General features: G+C 41.7%; 1 protein-coding gene across 1 annotated transcript; it reads left to right on the top strand.

The window, feature by feature from the left end:
- Nucleotides 1-4,973: 4,973 nt before the first annotated feature.
- Nucleotides 4,974-9,361, top strand: LOC147630589 (pentatricopeptide repeat-containing protein At2g33680-like). Its single transcript, XM_086810516.1, has one exon. The coding sequence runs from the start codon at nt 5,275-5,277 to the stop codon at nt 8,599-8,601; it is 3,327 nt and encodes a 1,108-aa protein (XP_086666642.1). The 5' UTR covers nt 4,974-5,274; the 3' UTR covers nt 8,602-9,361.
- The last annotated feature ends 2,056 nt before the right edge of the window (nt 9,362-11,417 follow it).

Raw genomic sequence — 11,417 nt, 5'->3', positions numbered from 1 at the left:
TTGCCTGATGATTGCACATAAATTGTGTATCAAGAGCATGTCCCGTTCCAAGCATAGATTTACTGGCTCCCTTTTCCAAATGCCTCAAACCAATCACATGTAGGCTTAACACATTCTACAAATGATTTCCATATACATGTGACAATTCACATCACATGTACCATAAAATGACAATTTCATCATTTTAAAATGTCTCTTGATCACCTGAAAACCTGCTTTCAGATTCCAACAATTCACAAGGCAAAAGATGGCACATGGAGCATGTACAACATATTCATCTGTTTTTTTTTTAAAATCACCATGTCTATCAATCCAAAACCAAATGCCTTTTTATTCCATGGTTCTTCAAAACCATATATTCTTTCAAAGGCTTCTTGTAAAAAAAACTTTTATATGATTTTTTTCAAATCGTAAATAACATCAAACAAGATTTCACTTATCTGAGTAAAAAAAAGCAAAATTTTCCCTTTGATTTCGCTATTTCTCATGCGCTGCCGTTTGCGCCAAAATCACAAAAAAACATGAAGATCATCTCTTGTAATAGCTCTTCAATCACTTGTTAATTCTAATCCCTAGAAGCTGTAAACAGTAAGCGCCGTTTTGATTTAAAAATCACTGGTTAGAAGACGCCCCTGGTTCTCATTTTTTGCACACACACAGACGATATGCGCCACTTTCTGGTTTTTCTCCCCTTCCCGCAAGGAATTCGGGCGCGCATACCTTTTGCGGCTGAAACTTCGTATTTCCAAAGTTCTCAAAAACACTTGCGCCACCTTTTTTTTTGCATTAATTTCGGATTTCTCCGTTTTTGTTACTGCCACGCAAGCTGCCGCCTTCACTGCCTTCTATACATGTGATATTTCTACTCCTTGTATGCGTATGCTTGGACCAAAGCAGCATCAAACATCATATACAATCATAAGTCTACTAAAGCATGCATCATGCTTGCACTCCCATAAGAGGTATTTGACTCGGCCCATCGATACCATAGAGAAGCTACTACACATCATGCTTGCACTCCCATAAGAGGTATTTGACTCGGCCCATCGATACCATAGAGAAGCTACTACACATCATGCACATGGGTAGCCATTTACATGATTTACATAACCCTTTGACGAGCCACCCATACCATCATTTACATAGCCACACAGACCATGTACATAACTGAGTGTTTCCAACTTACCCATGAGGTCTGAGTAACAGCAGAACCACCACCACCACCTTACTCACAAGAGCCATCTTGAAATAGCTCTCACTAGCATAGTTGCCACTAGGTTCACCATCCATGGGCATGAAGATATTATTGAAGGGATCATTCTGCCTATGAGGATACACAAAGACTTTGAATGTGTGCAGTATCTTATTGAAGTTCTTCTTGTTTTGCTCATTCCGAGTAAGAATTGAAATCATGGCATTCCAAGACACGATATCTCCAAAGGGTATTCTTCAAAACCAATCCTTATATCATACATGCTCTCACATTTCCATACATGTTGAGAAGGGTGTTCCCTACTGCAAGGTCTACCATAAGCATAAGACTCCATAATTCACATCACACTCATCTACAAAAGCTTCGAGACCAAACTCAGCCTCGGCTCGTCTTATTGAACCTCATTTACAATATGAACATATGTACATGGGCATCATATAATGACTCAAGTCATGGCACTTAATCCCATGCATCTGGATTTGCATTTAATGGCCTCATATACATGGTTTCACACCATAGACGTGCCATGGCACGACAACGTGTTAATTTATTTGAATTTTACAATGCCCCATAGGAGTTCTTATTAATCATGTCAACCTCTTCCAGTTACCAAATATGGAAACTTGTTAATTTACCATATCACTAATTTGGGAGGAAACTTGTTATTTTTTTTAAATTTTACAATGCCCCATGGGAGATGTTAATAATGTCAACCTCTTCCAGGAACCGAGGATGGATGCAAGACGATGGGTCGCAAGAGGTAAAGATAATACCTTGTGAGGGGATCATGGTAATGAGGGTTTGTACTTGTGGGAGTTTGTACGTGGGTTTGTACGTGGGTAGTTGTATCTTTCATGAGAGTCGTAAAGTTGGAGAGGAAAAAATTATGAGAGTCGTAAAGTTGGAGTTTGTACGTGGGTTTGTACGTGGGTAGTTGTATCTTTCATGAGAGTCGTAAAGTTGGAGTTTGTACGTGGGTTTGTACGTGGGTAGTTGTATCTTTCATGAGAGTCGTAAAGTTGTATCTTTCATGAGAGTCGTAAAGTTGGAGAGGAAAAAATTATGTAGACTTCCACCAATCAAACTGTGCAGTGTGTCTTGGTATAGTCCCTGTGTGCTGCCTATTGGATTGAAGCATCCATACCAAGCTAAGATTTGGGACAAACCTAAATGCCCAAACCTCAATCCAAATGTGTACAGAATGAATTAGGGTTTTAGGTTTCTGTAGGAAATGTCAAAGTGACTCCAAGTAGATTCCAAATGTCTTCCAAATTGCAATAGGTCATCCTCCCTTGCATCATTAGCATTCCAAACCACATAGAAAAATTTTGACATGGTCTCCTTTGCAAGCCAAATCTCAATTTTCCTATTGCATCCAATCCAATATCCAATCAATCACTTACACTTGGCAACATTGCATACATCACTTGGCATCACTTAATGTAAACTCTTTGACCATTCATGTGCCAATGTGTCCATAAGATGGCCCCCTCTGCTCCATGCAAGTATTTTTTGAAGTCTTCAGGTGTCAAAGAAGTGTGTCGATGCTTATCGATCTCCCGGCCAAGCACTTCCCACCCTCTTTTACCAAGTTTAATGTTTGAGGCAAGAGTTGGGACCAAATCTTCACACCAAGTACCTAATCCCCTCTCGTACCGCTTTACCAAAGCACTCATGACACGGCTGGTTCAAGACATGCTCCCCTTGGCCTTTTCGTCATATGCCAAGATACCCTTACACATCACTAGTATTCTAGGAAATGTAATGTGTGAGTACAATGTGTAGTGTTGGTTTATATGAATCTCAAATGTAGGGTAGAGATGCTTACAATGAGTTATGAACTCATGTCACTATTTCATATCATTAACCAACTTAGCATGGACTCATGCTTCCCTCCATTGTCCATAATAGCTCCCAAACATCCAGTATCATCAAACCACAACTAACAACCACAACTCATGCCCTCACCATGGCATGTATTAGAAATGTGAAGCCAACTATGGTTGTTGGTTGTAGTCTGATGATACATCCAGTATCATCAGACCACCACAACCAACAACCACAACTCATGCCCTCACCACCATGACATGTATTAGCAATGTGAAGGCAAGCATATTAACGAATGGCTAATTTCTTAGGAATTTGGGTTTTTGGGAGAAATCCCTAAATGCCATGGAAGCTTGCAAGAAGAAAACCATTGAATCAAAGATTGGAAATAGCTACTCACCAATGGCCCTTAGGCAACACCAATGCTTGGAGTTGATGAAGATTTAGCCTCTTTTTATGTTGATTTGTGAAGAATTATTCTCTGATTTTGTCGACTTTAAGAAGCTCCATGACCACCAAGATCTTCAAGGAATGCTTCATGTACATCCCATTTGGCCTCCGATGAGCATTGGTATGCTAGAAATGTGACCATTGCTCATAGAGAAGCTTGTATGTGCAGAAGAAGCAGAAGACCCTACAGCCCTCAATTTCGCCACTTGCTTCTAAGGTGTTTTGGAAGAGGTGCTCAAGCACATAATGCTCCCAAGGTGTTTTGGAAGAGGTGCTCAAGCACATAATGCTCCCAAGGGTGTCCAATGAGTAGTGGATGAGAGTAGGATGGATCTTGGTCACCTTGGAAGCTTAAGATCACTATTTCTAGGGTTTCTTGGCCTCATGAGAAGAGGGGGAAAAATTTAAAAAAAATCCACACATAAAAATTACCTCAAAATGGTGCTCTATGTGATGCTAAGAAGCCCCAAGGTTGTGATTGCAAAACAGCTATTGTGTGGTGAACCTTAGCCATGGAAAGCTTGAAGAAAAGTGGAGGAGAAAGTATAAATGAGATTATCAGAAGATTAATAGCTAATCATCTCCACTTAGTTCAAATTTGGTCCACAACCTTAAAAAAATTTGGTCCTGTGCTCAAATTTGGTCCAAGAACCATAGTCTAACAAAAAATGTGCAAAAATTAATGGAACCATGGATCAAAACATAAGAGCTCTGATACCAATTGGAATGAAACATCTATACCAAGCTAAGATTTGGGACAAATCACCATGATCAATTGCATGCGAACATAAAAAATTACACCAAAACATCAAGGTGCCTAATAGATTTAGCCAAGTTTCACCAAAGGATGGAAATAGCGTTCCATGAAGCCATGAACATGGTAGCCTTGAGCTCCAAGATTCATAAAATTAAAGTATGCCAAAATGTTAAAAAGGTACAAGTGAAGGACCAATCGCCCCTTTTATAGTTGAGCCCATGCCCATGCCCTAACGAAGGTTCCTACTTCATTACACGTATGATCTTTATGCTCCGTATAAGTTGAGAATTGATTGCATGTGAGAGTGAGAGTGTTTGTTCGCTTTTATGTTTATTAGTATAGTATTGTTTATTGGCTTCTGTGTTTGTGCTTTTGTTTTCCTATGGAGTGAGTGTGTTGATATTTCATACCAAATAGTGGTTTCAGAGCATAGTCCACTTGTCTCTATGTTGGGATTGTCTGAGATTTATTGTAGTTTTGCTTGGATGGAATGCATTAATCATGCATAGACTGCATTTTCATATGCGGAAGTGTTTAACCCTGCCCAACCTTATGGTAGTTTCATGTCCACACATAATGATGCATGCCAAACTATATTTATGAGGTTGTGTGTACACTGTAGAGCGGGAACATGAGGCGACATAAGGCCCATTTCCACGCTCATTAAAATTCGCAACCGGTTGTGAGCTGAACACTTCCAAATCCTACCACAAGATGAACTCAAAGGGCGTGTCTTCTTCTTCATTAATTTCTGAAAAGTGAAAACCAGTTGCCAACCAAGCAAGGCGTGGAAACATGCCTATAGTTTTTTGGAATTCAAAAACGGCAGCGGAGGCCCGCGTGGGAACTCCACCTTAAACAGCTGCACAACAGTCATTAATTAATGGCTCGAAGAAAAAACGTTTTGGGTCCTTTTAATAATAATATACATACATAACCAGGTGTTTGTTATGCCATACAGGAGGTTGCTCACGCGCTCTTCGTCGCTTCAGAAGTTCAGAGATGCAAGCGCAGGCCGAGGTGATGAATGCATTATTCTACCATGGCGGGCTTCGTGGGCTGCCAACGGCGCTTTGCCCATGGCTCAACGTTGAAGTACCATTGTACCACAGCTCAATCTCTACAGAGGATACCGCAACAACTTGCGGAGAGTCACCAACACCAGCACCCATCTGTAAGCTTTCTATCGGAAACCCTGCAAAATCTGCATACACGGAAGAGCTGTTCATATGGGAAGTTACATGAGGAGCTCCACACTCTATGCCAAAATGGTCAGCTGGACATGGCCCTCCATGTCCTTTCACACATTGAGCGTCCGGACACTTCCCCTCCAGACAATGTCTACATGCCCCTGCTCAAGGCTTGCATCAAGAAGAAGGCCCTGCCTCATGCCAAGCAAGTGCTTGCACATGTGGCTTCACATAGATCGGAGTTCACTGGCTTGCTAGGTGACTACTTGGTGATCACCTTGGCCAAGTGCGGCGGCATGGATGATGCATGGAAAGTATTCCATGCATTGCGGTGTCGGACCATCTTTGCATGGACAGCCATGATTTCTGGCTATACAGACTGGGGGAAAGGCCAGGAGGCCCTGAGAATGTATCAGTTTATGCAAAAGGATGGTATGGAGCCTGACTGTTATACTTACGTAAGCCTATTCAAAGCTTGTGGCAGCATACCTGATATCGAAGAGGGCCGGAAACTACATGATGAAGTCAGGAGGAAGGGCCTCACTTCAAATGTTTTCGTTGGAAACACGATCCTGAGCATGTACGGCAAGTGTGGAAGCATCATGGAAGCAGAGGTCATGTTCAATGAGTTGTGGCAGCGCAATGTTGTGTCATGGAATGCTATGCTGTCAGGTTATGTTGAGCAAAGTGAAGCAAGCAAGGCTTTGTTGCTTTACCGACAAATGCAAGAGGAAGGCATGGAACCAAATGAGCTGACCTTTGTAATGGCCATTCAAGCATGTTGTTCCGAAGTAGCGATTGTGGAGGAAATCTTAAATGAAGAGGTTAGCCTAGTCATTGGTCAAGCATTACATGCGGATGCTCATAAGAAGGGTTTCATTTCACATCTTCTTGTTGCTAGCACCCTTATGTGTATGTACGGCAAGTATGGGGATGTTGTGAAAGCTGAGGGTGTGTTTAGTAGGTTGTCTAAGCGTAATGTGGTGTCATGGACTACAATGCTTAAAGGGTATGTCGAGCAAGGGCAAGGAGGGAAAGCTTTACAGATGTATAGACAAATGCACGAGGAAGGTGTAAGTCTAGACCAACAAGCTTACGTGCTTTTCCTTCAAGCATGTTGCCTCCTTGCAGAGGAGGAAGAAGCTGTTGTTGTGGCGGGGCGATCACTTAAAGTAAGGTCTTTGGAAATTGGCCAGGCATTACATGAAGATGCCGGGCGGAAGGGCTTTGCTCTAGATGCCTTTGTGGGTGGTACCATTGTAAATATGTATGGCAAGTGTGGAAGTGTCTGGGATGCAGAGAATATCTTCATAGGATTGTCCCAGCAAGATGTAGTGTCATGGAATGTCATGCTTTCGGCGTATGTTGAGCAAGGTCAAGGTGAGAAAGCTTTACATCTTTACAAAAAAATGCTAGAGGCAGGCACTGTTTTAGATGAACGGACGGCTGTAAACATTCTTCAGGCATGTGTAGTCTGTTTAGAGAACAAAGAGGAGAGCTTATCAGCCAAAGCCATGTCTCTAGAAATTGGCCAGACACTACATGCTGATGTGTGTAGAAATGGCTTTACTTCGAATGTCTTTGTCAGCAATACTCTGATAAATTTGTATGGCAAGTGTGGATGCATTTTGGAAGCAGAGCACGTGTTCACATGGTTGTCCAAATGCAGCATTGCGACATGGAATGTGATGCTTTGTGCTTATCTTGAGCAAGGTCAAGGAGAGAGAGCTTTACAGCTGTATAGACAAATGCAAGAGGAAAATGTGAGTCCAGATGAGCGGACATTTGTCATTGCCCTTCAAGCATGTGGCACCTTGATAGACAATGATGAAGCTGTTTTGGGTATCCATTCAAGACAAATGATGTCTCTAGATGTTGTCCATGCATTACATGCTGATGCATGGAGGAAGGGATTTGCTTCACATGTCTTTGTGGGTAACTCCCTTATGACGTTGTATGCTAAGTGTGCAGCCATAGGAAAAGCAGAAAATGTTTTTGTGACATTGTCAGGACGCAATGTCGTGTCATGGAACGCAATGCTTTCAGCCTATGTTGAGCAGGGCCAAGGGAAGAGAGTTTTACAATTGTACACACACATGCACGAGGAGGGGGCAAGTCCAGACCCACATACTTTTGTGATTGCCCTTCAAGCATGTTGTGCCCTCAGAGAGAAGGAAGAAGATGCTGTTGTAGAGGGGCTGTCTATTAAGTTGATGGCTTTTCATATCGGTCAGGCATTACATGCTGATGCCCGCAGGAAAGGCTTTGCTTCAGATGTCTTTGTTGGTAATACTATTGTGAGCATGTATGGAAAATGTGGGAGACTTGTGGAAGCAGAAGATGTGTTTGGTGGGTTGTGCCAACGCAATGTCGTGTCATGGAATGCGGTGCTCTCAGGGTACGTCGAGCAAGGTAAAGGAGATCAGGCTTTACAACTCTATAGAGAAATGCAAGATGAAGGGGTGACTCTGAATGATGTTACACTCGTATGCATCTTGCAAGCATGTAGCGAAACAGGACGTAAAGAGATATGTAGTCAGATCCATTTTACTGCTGTGTGTGCTGGGCTTGATGTAAGGACTTTTCTAGCAACCACTATGCTTCATGCGTATGGGAATTGTGCAAGTATGGTAGATTCCCAAGCAGTCTTCCATGAGATGCGCCAACCTACTGTGGAGTCATGGAATGCAATTCTTGCCGGTTTTGCAGGAGAAGGGAATTATGCGGCTAGTGTGCAGTCTTTTGAGGAAATGCATTGTAGAGGTAGCCAGCCAAATAGAGTAACTTTTTTTGCACTTCTCTTAAGTTGCAGTCATACTGGTCTTGTTGAAAAGGGTCTTGAGTACTTCCTCTCCATGAATGGTCATTTTGGACTAGGTGCAGAAATTAAGCATTATGTCATTATGGTCAACCTTCTTGGACGTGCAGGAGACTTCATTAAGGTGGAAAATATGTTGTCAAGAATGCCTGTGCAGCCTGATCTGGCCTTCTGGCTATGTTTGCTGGGTGCATGTCGTATACATGGCAATGTGCAGCTGGGAAAACAGGTGTACAGTCATGCATTGCAACTTCAGCCCAATGAGGCTGCTGTATATGTTTCAATGTCGAATATCTATGCGGATGCTAGGTGTATAGCATTTGTCGATGTTATAGAAAAAGCTTAGTGGCCTTGTGTGGGAGACTTTGAGTTGGCCTGTGCATTTGGAACATTCCTACTGATGATGACCAAGCTATCCATCAAACCGTGTAAAGAAAACCTGTGGGGACTAGCATGGATGCATGCCACTTTTCTGTGGACTGAACCTGATGAATCATGATGCCAATCCAGAATGCCAACCATCAGCTATATTTGGTCTTGTGCCCAATGTCACATACCATGCTAAAATCATCCCATTCCTTCACAATTCAGCAGTGATTAAGAGCAGAATTATGTGTGCTTGAGTTTCTTGACTTGTCCATACATACTTTTCAGCAAGTTACTTCATTATGCTTCAGTCCAAGGCATCCTGAAGTCTTCAGCCTTTAGTCATAATCTTCCGTAGCAAAGCTGGGATTCAATAAGCAAAAGAAGCAGAAAAGCTTAAAGAGCAGCCTAAAAAATAGGGTCCCACATATTTTGGATGCATGCTTCTTCTGATGGAGCAGCAAAGACTTTGGGAACTTGCTGAACAGATGGACAAGGTAGCGTCGGCGGGTATAACTCGTAGCGTTGGATCATCAATACAAGCTCGACTGGGAAGCTATGCAACTCCAGCATCAACTGATGGTGACAACCTTATAGGCCAGTCTAATAGGGGCACTTCCTAAACTAGTACCTGGGCTCAGTTCCTCCACCACTGTAACCTGTGCTCAACCAAATTTCAGTAAGTATGATGGTAAGTGATCATTCTGCAGTCACTCAGTTTATGCATCAATTTGTTGCATATTTTTTGTTGGCTAAGATTGTAGGTTCTCAAGACAAAGTCCATCTGGCGGCTCTGCACCTCATTGGGGAAGTCGTTACTTGGTGACCATCGGCACGACACATTACATATGGGATACCTTTGTGTGCCACCTCAAAGCTAGGTTTCCTCCATCTCAATGCATGATCAATTTGGAGAATGAGTTTTACAAACTCTCCTAGAATGGGTCTCCAATGCTGACCTATTCCAAAGAAGTTCGTTACAAACTCTCCTAGAATGGGTCTCTGTTGACCTATTCCAACAAGTTCATTACCATGGCACATCAGTTGGGGAAGCCGGAAGAAGAGAAGCCGAAACAGTTTCTTAGGGGGTTGGATAAGAACATCTGGTTTTGAGTCTCAGTCATTTGATCGGGCTTGAAAATTTGTACAGGAAATCGAAGATGAGATTGAATAGAGGCAAGCCCAAGAAAGTCCAGACGAGTCCCAAATTCCAGCAGTAGTTATATAGAGGTCAAGCCTAGGAAGACACTTGAGAAGAAGGCCAAGGAGGACATTATTGGAGGCTATTTCCACCTAGAGGAGCAAAAACGGTACTCTAAGGTCTCCACAGACCAAGCCCAAATATTATTTGACCTAGAACTGAAACCCTAACGAGGTTTCATAGGTCCAATATCGTACGCATCGCATGATCGCAATAGATTTTGGCTAGCGACCACTCAATCGTAGGTTCAGTGCCTCAAACCACCTCTGAGCTTGAAGTTTGATTGTCCCGCAAGCATGCTTGGTACAGATGTCCCAACATAGCATCTCATACCACCAAGCCGAACCACTCACCTTGCAGCTCCATGGCCATGAAGTCTCGCACGCCCTTCGTAGCCCTTCTATCTATCACGTGGATACCTCAATACCTCATAAGTGTCCCCAAGGTCACTCGTATAGCAATAACTTGGTTATTATTGGCCATTTTAGTCATTATTAGTCTTAGTTATTAATTATAAGCTCTTAGATAATCTAGACCTCATCTTGCGAGCATCCTTAGTCCATATGTAAAGCCTTCAGGTTTCCATGCTTAAGCTAAGCTCTTAATCCTAACCTTGGATTAATCATAACTCTAATCTTGGATTAGTACACCTCCCTAGCCCTAACCCTAGGCTTGTCAGGACGTTACAACAAGTACTAGGCGGAAACATTAGGAGAAATATGGACTCTTCATTTTGTCCCATTTAAAGCTTTCTCTTGTGTCCAAATGTAAAGCCTTCAGGTGTCCATGCTTAAGCTAAGCTCTTAATCCTAACCTTGGATTAATCATAACTCTAATCTTGGATTAGTACACCTCCCTAGTCTTAACCCTAGACTTGTTAGGACATTACAACAGGTACTAGGCGGAAACATTAGGAGAAATATGGACTCTTCATTTTGTCCCATTCAGAGCTTTCTCTAGCATCCATGAATCAAGGAAAAGTGGTAAAAAATGTTATAATACTGTCTTTCTCTCTCTTCTTTTAGAATCAAGGAGATCTCTTTATATTATTTTTATAAGAGACTCACTAATTCTTTATTGTAATACTGTTCCATGTCCAAAGTTAGGATCACCTGTCCTCAAAATTCTCAAATCTGAGATAATAATATTCTATTTGATGTAAAAACGTGAAGCATGTAAAATGTGACACTCTTAAATACCCACATGACTTTTCAACTTCTAAATCCATCAAAATAGGATATATCTATGTTTTTCAAGATGGGAGAAGTTAAAAGACGAGATAACTTGATGTATGACATTACATTTTGGAAATGTTTTTATCCATGCTTACCTTTGTGCTCTAAGAGTGTGGTTGTTAATTTTTATCATTTTTCATTGAGTATACATGAATTTATGTTTTTTTTCTTCATTTAGAGACCTTTAGATTTTTAGAATAAGAGAAAGAGTTTTTAGTTTAGGGTGATTTTAGTGCGCTTGGATGAGATATTGCTTTAGTCTTTTCACTTTTTTTTTTTGTATAGAGAAAATTCAAATCTTTGCTTGTATGTTCAAAAGCTTTCTTTCTCTCCTAAACTACATTAATGACTTTAGATCTT

This window comes from Cibotium barometz, chromosome 16 (assembly GCF_041138505.1).
Source record: "Cibotium barometz isolate CiBa-2024 chromosome 16, ASM4113850v1, whole genome shotgun sequence".
Taxonomy (NCBI): domain Eukaryota; kingdom Viridiplantae; phylum Streptophyta; class Polypodiopsida; order Cyatheales; family Cibotiaceae; genus Cibotium; species Cibotium barometz.
Note: the sequence above shows the minus strand (reverse complement) of the source record. Positions and strands in the feature narration are given on the sequence as shown.

Excerpts from the sequence above, each read along its gene's own strand:
- LOC147630589 (XM_086810516.1), top strand. The coding sequence starts at position 5,275 with ATGCATTATTCTACCATGGCGGGCTTCGTGGGCTGCCAACGGCGCTTT.